General features: G+C 44.4%; 1 protein-coding gene and 2 long non-coding RNA genes across 10 annotated transcripts in view; 2 read left to right on the top strand and 1 right to left on the bottom strand.

The window, feature by feature from the left end:
* Positions 1-24,635, top strand: part of EHBP1L1 (EH domain binding protein 1 like 1) — a 262,674-nt gene that overhangs the window by 76,603 nt on the left and 161,436 nt on the right. For all 8 annotated transcript variants that reach the window (XM_085625832.1, XM_085625831.1, XM_085625828.1 and 5 more), the window contains one exon: positions 6,913-6,970. In XM_085625832.1, the coding sequence (XP_085481958.1) occupies positions 6,913-6,970 (58 nt within the window). The remainder of the gene's footprint in view (positions 1-6,912; positions 6,971-24,635) is intronic.
* Positions 12,601-13,526, bottom strand: LOC146798538 (uncharacterized). The gene is made up of 4 exons (XR_014969179.1): positions 13,480-13,526; positions 13,294-13,349; positions 13,110-13,170; positions 12,601-13,024 (listed from the first exon to the last, which is right to left on the bottom strand). It is a non-coding gene; the product is annotated as an uncharacterized LOC146798538 (long non-coding RNA).
* LOC146798537 (uncharacterized) lies at positions 16,832-17,780 on the top strand. Its single transcript, XR_014969178.1, has 4 exons — positions 16,832-16,882; positions 17,013-17,068; positions 17,192-17,252; positions 17,338-17,780. It is a non-coding gene; the product is annotated as an uncharacterized LOC146798537 (long non-coding RNA).

Below are 24,635 nucleotides of genomic sequence, written 5' to 3'. Positions count from 1 at the left end.
TGCGATGGCCAGCCTGGCATGCACACATTAAATATGCCAACCCGGTCTGTCTTAGACAGCTGGGTGGAGAGAATCCACAGGCCCCCAGTGTTTCAAGTAGCGTTGAACGAGCGAGCTCCAGCCAGTCCTGGTGCTTCTTTCATGCTGCATGAGCAGCATGATAGCAGGGCCAGGATTGGTAGAGAGGAATTGCTGGCTGGAGCTCTGGAAATCTGTGCTGCTGAGATGAAGAAGAGTACAGAGAACAAGGCACTAGGTAAGTTAATCTTTTTTTAAATTTATTTTAAATCGTTTAACTGACTGACGGGCACTGTGAGAAACTTGCAGTGCCTTCAGTCTCAACTCCAGAGCTCTCAACGGTGGCCCAGTATAAACATTATTTAAAACGAACCACAATTGCGGGCTTTTGCTTTGAGCCTAAGGGCACTGCTGGTTTTTATTAGTGTCCCTCAGTGGGTTAATATTCGTCCGTCACCCTACTTGTTTTAATTGCTGCTGTCCGCCACTGGTTAGCGCTGAGAACCCTGCTGATGGCGGGAAAGCCATCCTACCTCAAGGGCTTTTTCCCACTAATTTGCATCTCTCTCTCAGATTTGTAACTATAAACCTGGTTGCAGTATTTTTAAAACCAAAGTTAAAGTATTGCACTCATTTTGTGTCTGTGTCTAGTTTATTTTGTGTCTTCAAGTTTTTCTGTGAAAGTTAAAGTGATGGTATGAAAAATATGGCTGGTAAGGAGAACTTTGTCTTGCATTCAAAGACAGAGGTCAGATGTGAGGCTATGCCTGCCATCAAATTGTTGTCTTTTCCTTTAACATGTGAGAGTGGTGTTTGTTTTTAAAGTGAACTATGTGACAATCTTGCTGCAGTACAGGAAGTGTAAAAGGAAAGGGTGTAGGCTGTTTTTTCTAACAAACAACATTTAAAAACCTAATAAATGAACTGTACAAATATTTCAAAATATATCTGCAGTTAAGAAACCACTTTTTGTAATTCTGAAGCGAGTTGACACAAACATTTTAATAGGAACAAAACAAGACATTTTACTTAGTGATGTGCAAATAATGATTATTCACTGAAACCCGATTTCCATTCATTGCCATTTGTGAACTTTATCATCTTTTCAGTAGAACTGCCTGTCTGTTTAAATTTAGCAGCCATTTCAGTGAAAAATGTGCTGCCTGTAAATGACAGTGTGCTTCCACTCCATGGTTTAGTAATATATTTGTGACTGTGTGCTCTAAAATGCACCACAAGCTACATACCACTGTCCTGCTGAATAGGCGTGGCCCGATTGCTACACTTCTTCTTTGTGTGAGACTTGGATTTTCCCGATTTCTATTACTCAGGTTATGTAACATTGATAGCAGGACCCATACTCTGAAAATGGTTCCAGCACCACTGACCAGAGAGGTTAAAACGGATGGGTCACGGGTCCTCCACACTTCTCATTGGATGCCAAGAAGAATGAGCATTTGCAATGCAATAGGTCTCGCATTTACGAGAATTTGTGCTAATGGCACTGTAAATGTCAAAAGCTTAAATTCTCGCAAATGCGAGACCGATTGAATTTCAAATATTAGTTGTTTCCAAGCGCCCCATGCAGCGCTAGCATTTAATAGAGGCCACGCCCCTTTCTTTAGACAAGCCGCGTCTAAAGAAAGGGGCGTGGCCTCTATTAAGTGCAAGAGCCATGCCAATAGCTCAAACTCTCCTAAATGCTGACCTATGGCATTCCAAAGAAGCGCCCGCCATTGCCCCGGCTGTTTAAAAAGTGAAAGCACGCATGGCACGCTGAATGTTGTTGTGAAGCTCGTCGTGCCTGTAGTAAGACAAAACTCACTAAAGAAATAGTGCTTACAGACTAAATAACACAGAGGGTGTAACAACAGAAGTAAAAGGGCCAGTCCTCATGGGAGGTTACAAATGAAGACAAGGCGGTATTAAGGAGGGACTAACTAGACGATTACTGAATCAGAAGCCAGCATTTACAAAAGACAAAGACTCAAGCCAGTAAAAAATATGGGTGGAGAGTGGGCGGAGCTTCTAGGGCATACTCTAATACAGCATGCCTCGCAGAGCAGCACATGCACTGCCCAGGTTCGACCTAAAAACAGGGCCTGCTTCACAGAGTGTAGAATTGTAGAGAAATTCCAATATTCTGTTAGGCAGTAGATATGTTACTGGGAGACATCTTTGTCTGTCCACACCCCAAGCCGTGCTTCGGATCATTGTGGGTAACGTTGGGGACAACTGGCACAAGAAAGCATTTTTGTCTCGAGCTGGTGTAAGCCAAAAGGGGTATAGTTGAAACTGGAGTCAAGCAGAAGCCCCAACGATTAATAGATGGGCGACAGATATGGACATTTGCAGATTTAGAGAACTGCCTACTTAAATTGTCCGGGGATGCTCCAAGAAAGGTGCAAAATGTGAATGATGGAAACAATGCAGTGGTATTCAGGGGCAGCTTGGAGTTTGATCGCCTCATTTCAACCCTGTAGACAAGATCAGAGACTGTACAGTAAATGTGTTGCACTATTTCCTTATCGAATGCCTTGATTCATGTGTGACTGAAGCTATACATAGGGTGTTATTTTCTTGGTTAAGAGCTATAAATTCAAAAGATAAAAGGCTAATAAAAATGTTTTGGAAAAAAATATATATATTTTCTTGATATGAAAGTGTCAACCTGGAGGAAGGAGAACCGCCCTCATCTATCAGAACAATAGGAAAGTTAGGAAGGCAAGAGGCTTCAGGTGGTGTATTTTCTCCACATTGCTACAAGGACCCCATGTTATGTGACACCTTCAACAGGTCCTGGCTGTCTAGCCAAAGGCAAGTGGCGTTCAGGAATTTGTAGTTTCGCATATACCTATGTAAAGTACAATGGTGGACTGGGCTTCCAAGCAACAGTTGGTTCCTAAACACGCAGCAACCCATATTGCTGCATAGTGGAAGGTTCCTCGCAAAGGTTGACTGGTCACATTTTGATTGCTTATTGCTATATCTGGGGATTAAACTGGTACTGATGAGGTGAAACCTATCCCCGGACAGTGATAAGTGTAAACATGACAAAATAATAAGTAATAATACTAACACAACGTGTACCGCTTTATGCAGTATAATTTGCCTTTTTCCGTATAATGTAGGCAACCCTGCAACATTATGTGGTCCTCACTGCCGCATAATTGCAGTGGCCGTGGCTATAGGGGGATTGTTCAGCAATGAAAGCCACCCTCTGCCGATGCCCATCAGTCAGCAGTGCTCCAGAACTTCAGCAGCCAAGAGGGTCTCTCCCACAGCTTAAGGACTGAAGCTGCGAGAGGAATAGGGGAAGCCTCTATGCACTCCACAGCCCCTCTTGCACTGCTATGTCCTGTGCTCTCTGTATGTAGAGATTTCCAAGCTCAAAATCGGCTGCTGCGTTCGAATCCTTGTCCTGAACTCCACACTTCCCCTGTACCCAAGCAGGAAGGAGGTCAAAGGAAAAGTGGAGGAGAATGAGGATAGGCGATACATTAAGGTAAAGAATGAAAGAGCAACCAAGGAATAGGTAGAGTAGGATAGATAGAAAGGGGCGAGCAAGCAACAGTGGGAGCTGAAAAAAGGTAGGCAAAGAGGTGAAAAGGAAAAGCTAGCTAATGGAGGCAGAAAGGAGAACAACACAAAGCAAAAAGCAACAGAAAACACAATACAGACAAGTGAAAGGAGACAGAGATGTAAACTACATGGAATACGACTAGGAAAGTAGATCAGGAAATAATACTGTTAAAAGAAAGGAAAATGTACTAATTGGACATTCCTTTAGGTAATCTGCAGTTCAGTGGTTCCACTTGTTATGAGATAGGACTCTAGGTTAATCTACCGACTGCGGACATCTGCGCGGCATTCAGACAACATCTTTTTATCTGAGGCACAACACTGTGCTTACCTGCGCCTGCTACAAGCATCTATGTTTGTGGTGTAGGTCATAAACTGTAAATCTACTACGAAAGTTCAGTGGGTTACTGCACCTACTGCAGGTTGCAGCTATGGCCTAATTCTAATACATCAGTGAGTCATTGCACCTACTGCAGGATCTGTGTGTAATGTGTGTGTCTGATAGATCAGTGAGTCATTGCACCTATTTCGGGATCTGTGTGTAATGTGTGTGTCTGATAGATCAGTGAGTCATTGCATGTACTGCAGGATCTGTGTGTAATGTATGTGTCTGATAGATCAGTGAGTCATTGCACCTACTACGGGGATCTTTGAGTAATGTGTGTGTCTGATAGATCAGTGCGTTATTGCACCTACTTCCGGATCTGTGTGTAATGTGTGTGTCTGATAGATCAGTGAGTCATTGCGCCTACTGCGGGGTCTGTGTGTAACGTGTGTGTCTGAGAAATCAGTGAGTCATTACACGTACTGCGGGATTTGTGTGTAATGTGTGTGTCTGATAGATCAGTGAGTCATTGCACCTACTGCAGGATCTGTGTGTAATGTGTGTGTCTGATAGATCAGTGAATCATTGCACCTGCTGCAGGGAGCTGTGTGTAATTGTGTGTTTGATAGATCAGTGAGTCATTGCACGTACTGCGGGAACTGTGTGTGTCTGATAGATCAGTGAGTCATTGCACCTACTGCAGGATCTGTGTGTAATGTGGAGTCATTGCACCTACTTTGGGATCTGTGTGTAATGTGTGTGTCTGATAGATCAGTGAGTCATTGCATGTACTGCAGGATCTGTGTGTAAGGTGTGTGTCTGATAGATCAGTGATCGCACCTACTTCGGGATCTGTGTGTAATGTGTGTGTATGATAGATCAGTGAGTCATTGCATGTACGGCGGGATCTGTGTGTAATGTGTGTGTCTGATAGATCAGTGAGTCATTGCACCTACTGCTGGGATCTTTGTGTAATGTGTGTGTCTGATAGATCAGTGAGTCATTGCACCTACTTCGGGATCTGTGTGTGTCTGATAGATCAGTGAGTCATTGCATGTACTGCAGGATCTGTGTGTAAGGTGTGTGTCTGATAGATCAGTGATTGCACCTACTTCGGGATCTGTGTGTAATGTGTGTGTATGATAGATCAGTGAGTCATTGCATGTACGGCGGGATCTGTGTGTAATGCGTGTGTCTGATAGATCAGTGAGTCATTGCACCTACTGCTGGAATCTTTGTGTAATGTGTGTGTCTGATAGATCAGAGAGTTATTGCACCTACCTCGGGATCTGTGTGTAGTCTGATAGATCAGTGAGCCATTGCGCCTACTGCGGGTTCTGTGTGTAACGTGTGTGTCTGATAGATCAGTGAGCCATTGCGCCTACTGCGGGATCTGTGTGTAACGTGTGTGTCTGATATATCAGTCAGTTATTGCGCCTACTGCTGGATCTGTGTGTAATGTGTGTGTCTGATAGATCAGGGAGTCATTGCACCTACTGCGGAATCTGTGTGTAATGTGTGTGTCTTAAAGATCAGGGAGTCATTGCGCCTACTGCGGGGTCTGTGTGTAGCGTGTGTGTGTCTGACAGTGTTAAGTGAATCTGATGTCTCTGGTTTATGAACTTTAAGTTGTTAATGGGTACCATAAATGAATACAATATCTGTATTTTCTATAGATTCCTAAATGTAAAGTTTTCGTTTCTTTGAGTTGATTATTTTTTTTCTATCTTTTGCAAACAATATGTATAAAAGCTTGATAGTAATTTTCTTTCAAGATCAAATCAATATTATTTTGATCAGTTGTCGTTGGGTACCTATAAGGAGTGGGGCCCATAGGTCGGTGCCTACATAATCTATTTGGTAATCCGGCACTGCTAATGATACTATCATGACGGTGGTGCTTCGTATACTGGGGTTTTGTGGTTAATGGCCTTTTGTTATTTACTTTGCGTGATTTTGTCTCATTGATACTGCCCTGGGGAAAGTTTATTACATACTGGAACATTTCAGATACTGCTCTGAGCATGAGTACGGTGACTTACCTACTGTAACATGTTTATACTGGCTTAGGGGTGGGGCTTTAAGTGCTGGGGTAGTGCCGCCAATGCCCTAAATAAATAGGCATTAGAAATTGTGACAGTGAGTTTTCTGTACTAGAGAAGGTGCTTTCGGAAAAGTAGGTACTTACCTGGGGTTGTGCTGTATATACCAGTTCTATGTGGAATCTGACTTAGTCATGGAACTATTCGTCCTGGGACAACGCTGACTTGGCTTCACATATTGAGATGATAGAAAATGTCAAGTCAGTGTCCTGGAGAAGAGGTATTATTGGCCCTTTATGTACTGTGCCATGTGGCTACTGTTTCAGAACTGTCAGTAAATTATGTTGATTCAGAGGCAGTAGATGTGATAAACTATTGTAAAATACATTTATTCTAAATGTTCTATAGGGGGTAGGCTATAGTGCTTCCTCTTGGAAAAAGTCTGGCTTTGCTTGCTACAGTCATGTGGTGAATGCAATTCATGGGTGCTGTTAAAAATAATGTTTCGGTGATCCTGGTAATGTATGGACTGAAAGGACTGCAGCAAGCAAACCAGGACTGTCTGAAGGTGTCACAAAAGCTATTTGTTTACTTGTCAGTTCAGGAAAAACTGTAGACACATCTAGTCACAGAACTCCACCTGTCTTGTCTGCCTGCCAATCTTCTGCGTTTCAAAGGTGGGTAGTAACCTCACCACAGTCCCCTGATAGATGCATGCATCAAACATGCTTCCTTCAGTTTGTCAGGCTGCTAAGTACATCCGGGCACACCACCACCAGCCGACTGGGTAAGGTAAAACAGAAAGTCAAAAGTCTGTAGTCAAGAAAGTAGCTGTGCAGTGTAAATTGTCCCATTGCCCACCTACCCTGTTTCAGCCTACGTGTATTAAGCAAACAATAATGTTTAGTACCCTGGATTAATCCCTCTTTTCTTTCTGTTTGATAGGCAACCGGACAAGCTGATTGTGGTCTGGACCCGGCGGAACCGACGCATCTGCTCCAAGGTGGGTCATATGCTTGCATTTCCACTGGGCTCCCCAAATCTTATGCAGTTGCGGCCGCTATGTAGCCAGCTAGGGCTCTGAGTAGCTGCCAACCGGCCTCCGTCTTTGGTGTGACTTTAAATCAGTCTTGGTTTTACACTTAGTCAGAGAAAAGCATGCCTGGAAGTGAAGGCTCACTCTGTTCACGGAGAAAACAAAAAATACAAGTTCTAGCCCAATGAGTGTCGAATTTTCAGTTTTTCAGGTTCGCTGTCTTATTCTTTTGACGCAGGAAATATTGATAGCGCATTGCGCTGTTTCCTCCCCCGGGGAAAATTACCTCAGAATTTTGAGTTTTCCTGTTCGCAATGAGGGGTAACTGTCTACAGCAGAGTTGTTTAACCTTAAGTAATTACGTCAGACTTTCTCTTTTTGCGACCAGTTTCCCTTGTTCAAATCTCAGATTTTTCATGACAAAGTCTGAACAGGGATGATTTGTGGATAATTTACACATCTTTGTGAGCAGATTTAGGTGCAACCCCCTTTGTATTTGTGTTGGTATTACCAGTTTGTAAACGTGGTTCGGCGCTCAAACAGGAATTGGCCGCCTGGGCATGTTCTCGACCGGCCGGCCAAACATTCATACACACTTACAGAGTACCCACCAGTCCTACCTCTGCGCCTCTGCCAGCAGAGCAGCCACGCCCCACCTGCAAAGCTGCCGCAGCAGTAAAAAATTAAACGATAATAACATTGAGTAATTATCATTTTATTTTTCCTTTATTTACACTGCTGAAAGCAGTGGGGCGACGCTCCTCCACTTAGTGGAGTAGCCGCCACTCTGTAATATGAGTACTGGAATAACAGGAAGTGATGCTAGACAGGGTCGAGGTTCATCAGCAGATCTGAATGTATGACGTTACAACGCATAACTTTACAGCGCATGCCTTTACAACACAGTTTTTACATCGCAACATCCTTTACAATGCATACATTTACATTGCATGCCGCTACAACAATTTTTTTTAACTACATTTACAACGCATTCCATTACCTCACATTATACCTTTACAACGCATACCAATACAACTTATACCATTACATTGCATTTAACCTAAGTGTTGGATAGTGTAGGGGTAAAAATTACTATTACAACTCCAGGGGGTGCAACAGTAGGGTAAGTGTTGGATAGTGTAGGGCTAAAAATTACTATTCTAATTCCAGGGGGTGCAACAGTAGGGTAAGTGTTGGATAGTGTAGGGGAAAAAATTACTATTCTAACTCCAGGGGGTGCAACAGTAGGGTAAGTGTTGGATAGTGTAGGGGTACTATGTGTTGTAATGGTATGTGTTGTGATGACATGCGATATAATGCCTGCATTGTAGTGACATACGTTGTAGTGTCATGCATTGTAGTCACATGCAATGTAATGGCTGCGTTGTAGTGACATGCGTTGTAAAGGATGTTAAGATGTAATGGCTGTGTTGTAAATGTAGTGCGGTGTAATGACTGCGTTATAAAGGTTGTTTCCTGCAGATCTGTGTGTGAGTACCAGTGTGCTGAAATAAATAGAAAGGGACGCTGCTGAGCTGTGTAGTGATCTATCCAACCGCTAGTATTAAGATGTACTCAGTCACATGCACCTGCAGGCTGGGCCCGGTCAAGGGATAAATAAGTGGGAGTAGGAAAGCCTGTGGTCCCTTCCCACTGTCCCTCCATGCATCTGTGTGTTGCGTGCCAGTGCTGCGTGTGAGACCCAGTATGCTGGCTCAGCGCTCTACATTGCTCACTTAGACTGACCCATGCCTGGCAGCCTCACCTGCAATGAAGCGATCGACACAGGAGCAGTTGAATCATCACAATGCTGCTTGCCGCAGATGTGCCAGCCCAACCCAACATGTCCCGTGCAATTTGCATGGCTGCAGCAGTCACTCATCTCCCGTCATGGGTAACAGAGGCCCAGCATGGAAGATATCACACCCACCATAGACTAAATCATTGGAGATATCAATAGAGCCAAATGGTTCTCCAAGATGGATCTCAACGCTGGCTACCACCAGTTACTCATACCGCTGAGTCACAATATAAACTTTTCAAAGCAACTGGGGCTTATGAGATATAAGAGAGTAAACTTTGGGATTTCATCGGGCTCTGAGCTGTTCTAGAATGCAGCGATAGAAACACTATCAGGTCTTTGTCTCACGCTACATCGAAAGAAGTGCAAGTTCTTCAAAGATGAAGTTTAATTTTTTAGATTCGTAGTTTCTGAAGAGGAGATCAAGATTGACCCGAAGAAGTCAGACGACATCTGGAATGCCCTGGCTCCTGAATCGGTGACCAAAGTCAGAAGCTTCTTATGGATGACGAATTACTGCAGTCACTTCATCCCAAACCTGGCAGCTGTAATAGAATTACTGTGAGTCCTCCTGAAAGCCTAGGCCAGGTGTGACCCACTCACAAGGACTCATTCCAAAAAGGGAAAGAAACGCTTCTTGATACTCTAACTGCATTTTTCAATCCTCATTACAAGAGGTGGGGCTCTGAGCAGTCCTTGTACTGAAGCAAGGAAAATACATATTGGCTCCAGTGGTATTTGCAAGCCAGCCAGCCAGTGCAGTGGAAGCTCGATATGCTCAAATCGAGAAGGAATCTTTTGAAGTTAAATGGGGATGTTGCTACTTCCATCTATACCGATATGTCAGAAGTTTCTATGCCAGTCAGGCCATATAACCTTATGTTTCAAAGCACTTACTACCAAGGGCCCACTGAGAAGAATAAAAAAAATGGGTAGTACTGCTCCAACAGTAAAACCAGTCCAGATCAGCTATCGACCAAGAATTCACAACAGCACCCACTATCTTTCAAGGCACCACAGGGGAGAGCACAGACAATAGCCATGAGACAAGCAAGAGAAACCAAGGAGTATGAAAAACTATCATGAAGGCAGCCTGCCGTAATGCCATGAAACTTAATGACATAGCCCACAAAACCCAGCAAGACGAGTGCCTCCAGAATGTGAAACTAGTGCTTCAGCAAAACTTGTAGAAGAGGTTCTTGGCCCACCTTTGGGTACATGATACCCAGACCCAAATGACATTCCTGCGGCTGCGAAGAGCACAGAACTGAGCACACCAGCAAGGGGCTCAACCGTAGAGGGCATCACATCATGGTCCTCTGAGAACCTCAAAGTACATGCAGTTAGCGCTCTTGCCCAACAAGGGCACCAAGGGGTGGCCACAACTAAAGTAAGACTTAGAAGTTGTGGTTGCCTAGAGGAACCACAACCTGGATGTAGCTGTGGAGGAAATGGTTACTGAATGTCAACTGAACAGCTATGCAGACAAACCGGTCCCTATTATAATCGGGCATCCCGTATGTCACTGTTGACCAAACCCAGTGCCGATGCTGGTCCTCAGGTATGTATGTATAGGTATTTATATAGCGCCGATCACCACTACGGGTATCTCAGCGCTGTACTCATACCGCTGTAGGAACCCTTCCTGGCTTTCCGTGTGGAGTGTCCACTCCTGGGCACCTCCATGGTGAAGCCAGGCATCCCAGCGCTGTTGGGGCTGTTGTGGAGATTAAGCAAGCTATTGCCCAGAGTTGCAGCGTGGGACCCATGATTAGAATAGGCACTGAGACGAGAATATCCGGTCCGAGGAATTTATAGCCCGAGACCCTGCCGCGGCAGGAATCAAACCCTGGTCCCTGACCGGTGCTCTGCATCGAGGTCTGCCGCTCTAACCATTGAGCCACACTTCTCCACACTTCTCATTGATGCCCACCATCATTTCCTGTGGTTGAGCTGCTGATTATCACAGTATTTGAGCAAGGGAGACCACAGTTGGAAAATATCCTTGCTGCATGGCACTGGAAATCAAGATGAACAACTGAACCTCTTTTCTAGGGTAGCAAATTCCATAACTACCTTAGGTGCTTAGAGATCAGCCACTGCAAGGTCATTCCTAGGTGGTCACAAGACAAATGACACAGTGGAGCATTTTATGCACATCCTTAACAAGTCATTTCACATAGGGGTTGAGCAAGGTGAAGACCCAGACTAGGAACTTTATATGTATTTGGGAATTTACCGCAACACCCCTCACTGTGTAACCCAGTGCACCTAGGCCACTCTCCTGTTTTTCAGGGCCGCTCGGAGATTCCATTTCAGCTGTTCTTCAGTGGTCTGCCCTTTCTGAGTGCAGATGCCAGTCGACTGTGCCGGGAGAGCAGTAGCTTTGAAGCGAGATGACGAGGAGCCACCAGCCAAAGCAACGAGAAGGAGAGCAGGAGTTGATAAGAGACTGCCCCCAGGGTGAACATTCCAAACCGGTTTCGAAAAGGGAGATTGAACTGTTATGAAAGTGGGGGGAACACAGATAACAGCCTAAAATGGCTGAGAAATTCTGACCCTGAATGTTTCCTGGATGAAGATCATCCAGAAGAATGAAGAAATAGGACCACGAATAACACGGGGAGCGCTCCAGACTGCCAGCCGCACAGGAGCCTGTGTCTGGCAGGAGGGCAGAATGAAAGGAACAGGCAAAACTTGCCCACCGTCCCAGCCTTACCTCTGGCCCAACCAATGTTAGCCATGCAAGATAGACTCCCTGCACTGAACGATGCGACCCCTGCCACCTGGAGAGGGTGGAGGACTTTTGTGCTCCAATCAGCAGTATAACCTGAGGCCCCATCAGGTACCTAACCAGAAGCTGAGAGACTATGTGTGCCAACTGGCGGGGACTCTACAAGCAGGAAATTCCCTTGAAAACCATCTGGGTATAATCCCAATTACGTAGAGAAGTATTGAGTAACTCGGCCACAAGGGTAAGGCTTCCCCGCGTTATAGGCACCTGGAGCCTGGGCTCTGCTAAAGGAATAAACAAATGGGACAGGAACCGATCATGGCTCCCCACCACAATGTATGACTATGCACCTGAGGATTGTGTGCCAGCGCTGAGTGTGACCCTGCGCCTGCCTCTGCCTTCCGCAGGCAGACTGGGGTGCCTCAGTAGAGCTGAATATGGTGGCCCCAACACTGTAGGTGCGGGAGCTGTGCTGATGGATGCATAGGCGCTGGAAGTAGTAGTGCAGGGGTGTTGCAGCGTACCCGAAAATAACCATGCTGGAGTTCGAAAGGTGAATGATTGTTAAAGATTACCTTAAATTTTGTTTTCCTCTTGTCACACTTGCTGTGCGTTCAAAGACTGATGTCAAATGTCAGGCTAGTCTTCTGACAAATTGCCGCTTATTCTTTTAACATGGAGACTTGTGTTTATTTTTCTTTCTCTGACTGCAAAATGTGAGAATTTGGTAAAATGTACAGTAGCGGATGAAGTGAGGGAAAAGTGGTGGAGAAGCGCAGGGGGCTGGACAATAACAAATTAAAGCAAAACAAATAAATAACTTATCTGCTGCCTCGCTGCTCTTTCTCCTTTGGCTCCACTGCAGCACAGGCTTAGGCTCCAAGACTCCCCTACAGCCAATCCAGATGCTGCTCTCATATTGCTAGAAAACAGAACAAACAGTTCAAGCTGAGAGATACTCAACACAATACTTTAATAGCTCCTAAAAAGAAATGAAACTGAGAAGGAGGGTTTTATAAATTTCCTTATTATTTGACGGAAATGATTTGAATTTATTTCATATTTCAAAAAATGATTTTGCGCAGAAACATTTCTTTTGTTGCGCTAAGGTCTTATATACAAAATTTTACAAGACATATATTACAATGACACATAACTGATGATCCCCTGGAAACAAAGAGAAAATATATGCAAACATTCATCAAACACTCATGGCCATTATACTCATGCATACACGGCAAACATACCAAAACTGTCAAGAACTGGGTCCTTGTGGCGACCTTTCTTCCCTTGTACAATTTATTACATCTCAATTTAAATGTCCAAAAACATTTCATTATTGCATTGCCCAAATGAATATAACAAATTGTTTTAAACTTCACATGGAAATAGAATTTTTTGAAAGCGGTGCGACACAAGGAAATGAGAACTGGTCGACGCGTTTCGAACCCCAGAATTATGGGTTCTCCTCAGGACCAACCAATTTCTGAAATGAACAATAGAAAGGTTTTAGGATGTGATATTGGACTCAGAGTAACTACGAAGCACCAACAGGGCTTCACAAAACCCACCTTAGAACGTGGAAATCTATCTGCCTGAAATTGATGCAAGTCGTTTCCAATGCAGAGGGACCTAAACATAAAAACACCGAAACCAACTATATTAAAATTTCAACTTGTCTACCACAGGCTATACAAATAGCACATGACACACAGCAGACTTTGGACAAAGGTAGGTAATGTTCGCTCGACTTACTGGAGCATGAGAACGTGTCCTCTTTTCCGGCTGCCAATGATTGAATACTTGTGTATCTAAAGGGAGGGAGAACGGTCGAAATGAATTCCGTTAACTATCGTCGTCTCTTTTACAACTCTAAACAAACGTTAACATACGCATTCGAAAACCTGGACCGCAACCAGCTGTATGGAGTTTAGAACTTACTTAGATAAGTTTCTCAGTCAACTTCAAGATGCTTTTCCCGCGCCGGAATCTGAAAAAACGAAACGAGCTGTGTAAGTCATCAACGGAGACTCAAACGACCTGATATCTCAGAGCTCCTGTTCCCTAGACATGACTAATCCTTGTTTCCCTGCAAGCTTACCGGGAGTACATTTTCCATCCGTCCACAACCTTGTCAAACCACGAGTGAGGATACACACAGCCTTGTGGGTACTAGTGACGTATGGCTCTCATTAGGACTGCCAGAAGCGCGAAGCTTACTGGTACATGTAGTTTATGCTCAGCGACCCTACAGGTGTGTTTTTGAAAATGTGGCTAGGATTTCATGAACCTGAAGAACAGTGTTTCGAATTTGAAATACTAAAGATGAAAAAGACAAGTGGCTTCCGGGTGTTGTGGTTAAAAATTCTTCCTATATAGTTGTATATTCACAAATGTAGAACAATTCCTTTGCTACGCACCTAAACTACGGGGAAGGCTTCCCCAAAGCGGGGAGTAATGCATGGCTCAACAAATGATCGGAACTCTCCATCAATTATAATTGTGTGAAAAATTGAAGCAGCAGAACAGACCAAGCCCAAAACATAGAGACAGCGACAGAGAAAAGGTGTTCTTTTTACATTAAGCAATTGGTCTGAAAATCTCAGCGACTTCATTCAGGCCATTAATAGCCGTGTTGTACTTCATGATTAATAATGCCTCGCGACGGCTTAATTGGCCTTCCAAATCTCCTCCACGTGGATCTCTTTCAATTTTAGACAAAACTGTCCATCTCAAATCTGCCTCACTGTGTGAATGAGAGACCCAATGATGGACTAAAGGGGCATTCTCAACTCGACGTCTGATCCTAGATTTATGCTGGATGATGCGTAGTCGCACCTCCTGCGTTGTTTTCCCAATGTACAGCTTAGGACACGGACAAACTATTGCATAAACGACATTCTTCGTTTTGCAATTACTGAATGTGTTATGCTTCCAGTGCGTGGTGTTGAATGAAAAAACCTCGCCCTCTATGGTCTGATCACAGTTTATGCATGTTCCACATTTGTGGTGTCCCATAACTGGTGGTAGGTTGAGCATACTCCTTAATGTACGCTGTTCTTCTTTCGGTAAGGCAGCACGTACTATGTAGTTAGCTACACTTTTCTCCTTTTTGAACGCAAACATCGGAGGTCTCGAAAAATCCTCATGGAGGTCCTTGATTAAATGCCAATTGCCCAGGATGAGTTTGCGGAGTTGGTGACTGTTAGGGCAAAATGTTGTCACACAGACCGATCTGTCACCCTTTCTCCTAATTCTTTGCTCCAGCAATGTCTCTCTTGGTGTCCACCAAGCTCTTTTCAAAGAATGTTTAATTAATTTCTTTGGATATCCCCTTTCAAGGAGGCGGTCTCTTAATTTGTTTGCATGCCTGAAATATTCCTCTTTTTTGGTGCAGTTCCTGCGAATTCGCAAGAACTGACCATAGGGTAGATTTTGTCTCAGACTGCGAGGATGGTTGCTCGTAAAATGAAGGGCCTTATTCCGATCTGTCTCTTTTCTAAAAAGTGTGGTCTCGAGCTCTCCATCCGAAGCCACTACCTTGACGTCCAGAAAAGTGATTGAATCGTTTGACGAGACACTACTGAATTTGATGTCATTTGATCTTCCATTGAGCCAACAAATAAACTCGTCTAGTGATTGCTGTGTACCAGTCCAAATTAAGAAAATGTCGTCGATATAACGCATATAGTTGGAAATATTAGCAGCGAACGGGTTGTTATTATGTATGAAATTATTTTCATATAAACCCATGAATAAAACTGCCAACTCAGGTGCGAAAGGACAACCCATGGCCACGCCTCGTATTTGGTAAAAAAACTCTGAGTCAAAAGAAAAGTAATTTTTAGATAGTGCAAACTTAGCCAGAGACAGGAGAAATTCCGTGGGAACTTGTACTGGTCGCTCTCTTAAATTTAAAAACCACTCTAAGGCCTCCAAAGCTTGATCTTGTGGGATTTGGGTGTAGAGTGACACCACATCCATTGTAACCATCAATTGTGTGCTTTTGTTGAAATGCACGGATGTGATTCTATTCAGGAAAGCAGTGGTGTCTTTCAAATGTGCCGGAACCTGATTAATGAATGGTTTCAGAAAAAAGTCGATATATTGAGCCACTGGCTCAATGAGTGATTCACACCCAGAAACTATGGGTCGTCCTGGGGGGTCCAATTCATTTTTGTGGAGTTTGGGTAAGGCATAGAAGACCGGTATCCTTGGGTTCATATTTTTCAGGAACAGGCATTCTTTAGGTCCCACGAAACCTTGTGAAAAGCCTTCCTCTGTGGAACATGCATAAACTGTGATCAGACCATAGAGGGCGAGGTTTTTTCATTCAACACCACGCACTGGAAGCATAACACATTCAGTAATTGCAAAACGAAGAATGTCGTTTATGCAATAGTTTGTCCGTGTCCTAAGCTGTACATTGGGAAAACAACGCAGGAGGTGCGACAACGCATCATCCAGCATAAATCTAGGATCAGACGTCGAGTTGAGAATGCCCCTTTAGTCCATCATTGGGTCTCTCATTCACACAGTGAGGCAGATTTGAGATGGACAGTTTTGTCTAAAATTGAAAGAGATCCACGTGGAGGAGATTTGGAAGGCCAATTAAGCCGTCGCGAGGCATTATTAATCATGAAGTACAACACGGCTATTAATGGCCTGAATGAAGTCGCTGAGATTTTCAGACCAATTGCTTAATGTAAAAAGAACACCTTTTCTCTGTCGCTGTCTCTATGTTTTGGGCTTGGTCTGTTCTGCTGCTTCAATTTTTCACACAATTATAATTGATGGAGAGTTCCGATCATTTGTTGAGCCATGCATTACTCCCCGCTTTGGGGAAGCCTTCCCCGTAGTTTAGGTGCGTAGCAAAGGAATTGTTCTACATTTGTGAATATACAACTATATAGGAAGAATTTTTAACCACAACACCCGGAAGCCACTTGTCTTTTTCATCTTTAGTATTTCAAATTCGAAACACTGTTCTTCAGGTTCATGAAATCCTAGCCACATTTTCAAAAACACACCTGTAGGGTCGCTGAGCATAAACTACATGTACCAGTAAGCTTCGCGCTTCTGGCAGTCCTAATGAGAGCCATACGTCACTAGTACCCACAAGGCTGTGTGTATCCTCACTCGTGGTTTGACAAGGTTGTGGACGGATGGAAAATGTACTCCCGGTAAGCTTGCAGGGAAACAAGGATTAGTCATGTCTAGGGAACAGGAGCTCTGAGATATCAGGTCGTTTGAGTCTCCGTTGATGACTTACACAGCTCGTTTCGTTTTTTCTAGATTCCGGCGCGGGAAAAGCATCTTGAAGTTGACTGAGAAACTTATCTAAGTAAGTTCTAAACTCCATACAGCTGGTTGCGGTCCAGGTTTTCGAATGCGTATGTTAACGTTTGTTTAGAGTTGTAAAAGAGACGACGATAGTTAACGGAATTCATTTCGACCGTTCTCCCTCCCTTTAGATACACAAGTATTCAATCATTGGCAGCCGGAAAAGAGGACACGTTCTCATGCTCCAGTAAGTCGAGCGAACATTACCTACCTTTGTCCAAAGTCTGCTGTGTGTCATGTGCTATTTGTATAGCCTGTGGTAGACAAGTTGAAATTTTAATATAGTTGGTTTCGGTGTTTTTATGTTTAGGTCCCTCTGCATTGGAAACGACTTGCATCAATTTCAGGCAGATAGATTTCCACGTTCTAAGGTGGGTTTTGTGAAGCCCTGTTGGTGCTTCGTAGTTACTCTGAGTCCAATATCACATCCTAAAACCTTTCTATTGTTCATTTCAGAAATTGGTTGGTCCTGAGGAGAACCCATAATTCTGGGGTTCGAAACGCGTCGACCAGTTCTCATTTCCTTGTGTCGCACCGCTTTCAAAAAATTCTATTTCCATGTGAAGTTTAAAACAATTTGTTATATTCATTTGGGCAATGCAATAATGAAATGTTTTTGGACATTTAAATTGAGATGTAATAAATTGTACAAGGGAAGAAAGGTCGCCACAAGGACCCAGTTCTTGACAGTTTTGGTATGTTTGCCGTGTATGCATGAGTATAATGGCCATGAGTGTTTGATGAATGTTTGCATATATTTTCTCTTTGTTTCCAGGGGATCATCAGTTATGTGTCATTGTAATATATGTCTTGTAAAATTTTGTATATAAGACCTTAGCGCAACAAAAGAAATGTTTCTGCGCAAAATCATTTTTTGAAATATGAAATAAATTCAAATCATTTCCGTCAAATAATAAGGAAATTTATAAAACCCTCCTTCTCAGTTTCATTTCTTTTTAGGAGCTATTAAAGTATTGTGTTGAGTATCTCTCAGCTTGAACTGTTTGTTCTGTTTTCTTGTATTTTCGGCTCAGTTCAGCTGAGTTTTTTTGAGCCACAACCCGGTGTTGTTTTCTAGCTCTCATATTGCTGTCAGCATGAGAGAAGAACCGGAATTGGCCTGAGCGGGCTGGATTTGTGCTCCAATGGGGAATGGGAGCCTGTGCCTGCTGTTTCCAACCCGGCAGCGCACCTCGGGACATCTCAGTGCCTATGTTGGCTTGGCCAAACCCACATGCACATTTGCAGCAGTGCCCACCACTCCTCCTCCATGCCTATCGTCACGATATCCCCGCGCCCAAGACGGCTCTGTGAAGAAAAAAAAATGATAATAAACCTAGTTTATTATCATTTTATTCTTCCCATGTTTGCATCTGCTGTCAGGGGGCAACGCCATAACGGAGGAGCCGGCCCTGAAAGTGAACTATGACAATCTTGCTGGCGTGAAAGGAGAGGGTCGAAGAAAAGGCTGTAAGATGTTGTTTCTTGTTAACACATAACACAATTTATATACCTATAAATGAACTGTACAAATATTTCAAAATAAATAAGCAGTTAGGAAAGCAAGTGAAACAAAGATTTTTTATAGGAGCAAAACAAATCAAGATAGTTTACTAGATGATGTTCAAATGACAAATTTTCACTGAAGCCCAATTTCCACACATTATTGCTTGTGCTCTACATAGTTTTAACCATAAAACTGCATCTGTGCAAATTTAGTGGTCATTTCATTTGAAAATGTGCTGTCTGTAAATGACAGTTACATTACACTTCAGTAATATATTTGTGGCAGTGTGCTCCAAAATGCAACTCCAGTTACAAACTACACACTTACCACGTTATTACAAATTGGGCATGGCTCATTTGTGACACTTGTTCTTTGTGTAATGCTCAGTGGCCTAGCTAGACCTTCAGACGCCCGTGGCGGCCCCTTCGTTTGCTGCTACGTGGCGGCGTATGAAAGAGCGGGGTGCTGGCGATTCCTGCGGCGACCGCCCCCGCGACAGTTGCAGGTTGGGGGGAGGCCACTGCCCCCCAAAACGTGTGCCACCCGGGGTGGATCCCCCTGGTGACACTTGGATTTTTCAGAATCCCTATGACTTCAGTGGTGTAACATTGTTGGCAGCACCCCCACTCTGAAAATTGTTCCAGCAGCACTGGCTGAAAGGTAGGGGCTGTGCTGCAGGCCGTGGCTGTGCAGTGTTGGTCATTGGAAGTCAATGCAAGGGGTGCATTGGTAGAGGGCTGCCAAGGCCAGTATTACATTGACATATCCGAAGTGGAAAATGAGAGAGAGCCGCTCGCCCGCCGATTGAGGGGCAATGGCAAGGTTGCGGGAAAATGCCAATAATACATGATGAGAAGCCAACTATTTTGCATGGTTACTTTTATGGGGAGTCGCGGGCAGAGGCGCAACTAGGCACATTTCGGGGGGGCTAAGAAAAAAATTCGGGGGGGCTGAATCTTTTAAGCCATAGGCAGAGTGGAGCTGCAGGGGCTCTTAGAAGGGCTGAAACAACAGCGAGGCCTCATTAACATGCAAATGGTCTTTTAAAGACCTGTGAAGTGCTCGGGTGCGGCTGTGTGTGCGCCGGGAAGCTGTCTCATCCCGGGCTGCCACACACAGGGGGGGGGGGGGGGAGGCTGAAGCCCTGTGAGTCCAATGGGTGTTGCGCGCCTGGTCGCTGGCATGGTTTGCGCCGGCCACCCACAGTCTAATTAAATTTCATCCTCGTCTTTTCACGTTGCCGAGGACTTGACTAACTGACAGAAAGAAAGGAAGCTGTTTTGTGTGACATTATACGCTTGTGACATGCTCCAATATTTCTATGGATGTTAGTCATTCTTGCTAGAAAAAACAATAGACCTCTTTTAAAATTTTAAAAAAAAGGACGCTGCTATACGCTGCACCTTCAGTGCCACGTGGTATACGTATCAATACCACACAAGAGAGGACACGCAGCCTAACAGTCAGTCATGCACTATCATTTACTTTAACGTTAATTCACCCAACTCTCAAGCTCTGAAGTCACCCACCATGAAAATACGAAATGTGCGCCATCATCAAGTGAACGATCCCACTGGTCTTGTCTTCTTGAGCAAAAGTGACGCCACAAGTCAGGCGAAGGAATCTGTCCGTGTCTACGATTTAGCAGACTTTTCATTCTCCTACGAACCCCCCTCCCCCGCATCGGCCTAATCAAAGGCGGCAGATTTAGTGGCAGGGGATAACTGTTGTTTATGATGTGCTGGTTTCAGGGCCGACGCGCGCCGGCCAACCTTTATTTACCTCTAGCCTTGCCATTATTATTGCAGAGACCCATAGCGTCAGTGCGAAAGGTTACCATCGGAGGTTAAATGACATGCCTGGAGTCAGACGTGATCTAATACGCAGGGGCGGGCCTTGGAGGCTCGCGGTGTTAGCGTGCTCTGCAGACGTCAGGCTCCTCTGAGTGCGTCTTGTAAGTTGTTGAAAAGCTGTGTGTTCGGTGAGGAATTCCTAAAATGGAAAACTGAAAACATCACGGGAGTCATATAAGCGAGTCAAGGGAGCTGCCTTATATTTGGCTAGTCTCAGTGCTGGTGAACAGTGCTAAGACTTATGGACGACCATAACCTGTGTAGAGACCTACACAACAAGGATATTTGAGAACCATCCCTCGACTGCTTTAATACCCTGAGCATCAAACATCTTAGCACTAAACCAAATAACGCCAAATGCAACAACATTCTCGGCATAGCGCTTAGTGCCATATTATGGCTGGGATACGACTCTACAACAGCACTTGGTTGATTTACCATGCCCGCTTTCATCCATCTCGCTCCACCTATCAAACAGAGTCTACCAAAGCCCATAAAACAACAACAATGCTCTTTCAATCTTACTTCCCTTTAACATTCCCACATACATGACCTAATCACCCTGGTGCACACTACATACCCCACAAGTAGCATCTGCTCTCATTGAGTCTCCCGATCACCCTGAATGCCACTGGGGATCCATGTGCCCTAATGGAGCTCTGATCCACAAAACCCAAGTCGCCATATTCCAGGACACCAAAAAGGTCTCTGATATTGAAAAAACCAACAGCAGGCCAGAAAATAAGTAATGCAAAACCAAATCATTTGATGATCTAACATGTGTGAAAGTTTTCTGTCCTTCTTACAAAAAACATATTATCACAGCCAAAGTAACTCACTACAAAGTAACTACCATAAATGCCTGCAGCAAAACCAAAGCCCTCTTTAAAGCAATCAAAATCAAAATTGTCACCAATCCTGTCCGAAACCCATCCATCCTGCCTGATCGACAAATATGAAACATCTGTCAGCTCTTCACAGATAAGAAAGAACAGACACCACATGGACGACATGGAGTAGACTACAACCGTTCCATTCAACCCCAATTCAACATCACCACATTGATTACCGTCCAGCCGACCTTAAAGCAGACCTCCGTGACAACCTTATGGGTCTGAAAGCCACTATGAAAAAAGATGACAACATTCTCTACACCAACATTTTGTCCCTTGCTTGTCTCACTGAAGGCATCTTCCTCGGCATACGAACAATGGGTTAGATTCTTCCATTCCTAAAGAAAGCAGCACTGGACCTATACATCTTGCCATCCTACACCTTCCATTCCTCATTAAGGTAAATAAAAAAGCAGTTTCCATCCAGCAGATGGATCAAATATTCAACAAGTATTTCCTACAATAATAAAAGTCTGGTTTTGGCCCATATTGCAGCACCGAGACCACAACAATTAAGGTGGTGCCCACTTCTCATCAATCACAAAAGCGCCACGCTCCTTCATCTTTAAGTACACTTTCAGCTGTCACTCAGCAAGTTGAGATCAACCCGCTTGCATTACGCAAATGATTCACACAGAGAGTGCTTCAGTAGTTTTCCTACATCTTGGATTGATACAGTATTGTCCTGATATACCCCAGAGGCTCAGTGCCTACCACTCATTTGCTGGGTAACCAATCTTATTTCTTTAAAGCTTCAACTTGTACATGGAGTCCTCCTTACTAAGCTTTGGGGTCTCTTGCGGACAACAGAGCTTGGCATCTTCCCAGCAGCACCTACCTGAACTCCAGAGCAGCTACCCCTGGTACAATCGCGCTGTGTCTCCCCCGCCGCCTTACGACATCAGAGGCCGCCGTAGGGGGAGACTACAGCTCCCGGCATCCCCCATGCACCGCCCACTTCCGGCGGAAAGAGCGCCCGGAGGCGCTACATCATCTGCGGCTCCCTCGGCGTTGCGGGCGGTGCGCGGGCGGCGCCCGGGCAGAGGGCGGGCCATCTGTGGCCGTCAGGGGCAGGAGGAGGCGAGGCAGGGCTGGGCCACCCCTCTTGCGCGTCATATAGAACATCAAGGTACTGTGTTGTTTGTACTATCCATCTGCTCATGAACAGTGTGACCATCGTTCTCCTTGTTGTGATAACCGTCTCGAAGGATTGAAGCTTTCATTCCACCACTATACCATTCTAGTTGTAAAATCTGCAAGAACTGTTTGTACTGCCTATTACGTAAAATTCTATTTACTATTTGTGCATGGCTAAAAGAAAATCCATGGAGGGAGGTGGGGGCAGCTCTAACAAAAAGGGGAAAAAGGCCAAAAAAGTCACCCATACGGCAGCCAATTGTGTGTTGGATAGGATCGAAGTTATTGTTGAGGATTGTCAAGTGTTATTGGAGGAAACTAGGCCTCCATCTACTGTTGCAGGAGAACCAGTAGTAGATCCTTCTCTTGGCATCCTCAACCGTAAGATTCCAACTATGTTTAATAAAATTAGACAAGTTCCATCTACAACACTTCCTCCTTCCATATCCAACGCCCAATCCGAGCTCTGTCAGGGAGCTAACCAGGATATCACGCACTCTATATTTAGCACTGAATCTCAATCCTCTACTTCCTCACCTGAGCTTGCATGCTCAAATAGGTTTGCTATTTTGGAGGGCTTAGAGGAGGAAACCCCTGTGCTCTTAACATGCCCAGACCCTAGTTTACTAGTCCCCAAAGCAGTACAGACTCTCAATTTCCAAGGAATATCCCTGGAGCAGAACATTGACCAATTAGTCAAAGAGGTAGAACTGCTGAAAAACATAGTTATGGAATTGAGTAAGAGGGTCCCTTTAATTCCTATACCGAAGAACATCTCAAGCAGCCTTGGGAATTCAACACCATTCGTACCCTCAATATCTGTCCAGTCTGGCCCTCTCCCAATACCACATAGGGGGACTCACTTAGCCTCCAACATGATCGATCTTGCAAGAAAGTCACCCTTGCCCCCTGTCAATAGCAGCAAATTCTCATATACGGATATTGTGAAATGTAAAACTACACACAATGAATCTCCTCCTATTCTAAGTATGCTCAAACCTGCTGGGCCCTTGAGACCCAGTCATCAGGAGGTCCAGGTTCATTTTGGAGACAACATTGCACCGAATTCTATCTCAGGTGGCCACTTGGCTAATCCAAACATAGCCTATATGGTTAAAGTACCTAGACTTGCTACTACCCAATTTTACGAAAATGAAGACTCAGTAAAGAACAAAGCCATACACTGGATTAGGTATGTCAGGGGGTGCAGGTCAATCATTCGTGACGATATCACCAAAGCCAGAAGAATCTCATCCCATAATAGCCAATTTGATTGTATCGAGCTTACATTTTCTAATACTACTCTGGCTGAGAACTTGATTCTTTTGGAATATCGCACATCTGCTCCAGATCATTCCCGTATACAGATAAGGCGTACTCCACTCTGGGTCCCAAGAGGGCACGAGTCAGAGGGTAGAAATAGGGTTCTAAGCAATGATTCAAATCTGAATAGGGTAGATTGACTGGAGCAAGAGCTATCTCTGGGTCATACTATGGAGTCAGATCTTATCGCTGCTAATCTTACCTGTGTACCACTCCAGAGCCCACCACTTCTCTCGCAATCCCCCCTACCCTGCGAGATGCCCCCTTGTAGCCAAGAAAATATAATCCCTAAAAATTCTATGCCATCTTTAAACTTCGTTTCATGGAACATCGCAGGGCTCTCCAAAAAACTCTTAATCCCGGAATGGCATGATTTCATTGGTACATTTGATGTTTGCGTATTCCAGGAAACATGGAGTACTATCCCTCTCCATAAATCAGGGTATACTACATATCACCTACCGGCTTTAAGCTCAGGGAAAGGCCGCCCATCGGGGGGACTGCTTGTGTGGGTAAATATTAAGAACAACTGGGTGGTAGAGACCCACAATAGTGTCTCCCCCGATCTACTCCATTTGACCATAAAAGGTCCATGCGGTGGTCCTACCCTAGAACTATTCAACATCTATGCTAGAGGCAATGTGGGTGGACAAGCCTCCCAGACAGTTTCCGCCCGGGATCACGAACTGACTCTTATTGATCCCCACTCTAGTATCATCATTTGTGGGGATTTCAATTGTACATTTGAACCCTTATCCTCGGAAGATCTAATGGGGACCAGTGAGTTTGATCTCAAATGGGGCATTCCGCCCCTAGAGCTTACTCCTATTAAGAAATGGTCTCAAAGGGCTGTTCAATTGAATGCCTTTACTCAAGAGTTTAACTTACGAGCAGTGAACGGTAGATCCAAATCTGATACGGGCAGTGCTTTTACATTTAATAGGCTAACCACCCCGTCACGTATCGATTATATCCTTGTTGACATCTATTTCTGGGGGAATGTTGTGGATATGGTAGTTAAAAATACCATAGATAGCGACC

This window comes from Triturus cristatus, chromosome 9 (assembly GCF_964204655.1).
Source record: "Triturus cristatus chromosome 9, aTriCri1.1, whole genome shotgun sequence".
NCBI classification, from domain to species: domain Eukaryota; kingdom Metazoa; phylum Chordata; class Amphibia; order Caudata; family Salamandridae; genus Triturus; species Triturus cristatus.
Note: the sequence above shows the minus strand (reverse complement) of the source record. Positions and strands in the feature narration are given on the sequence as shown.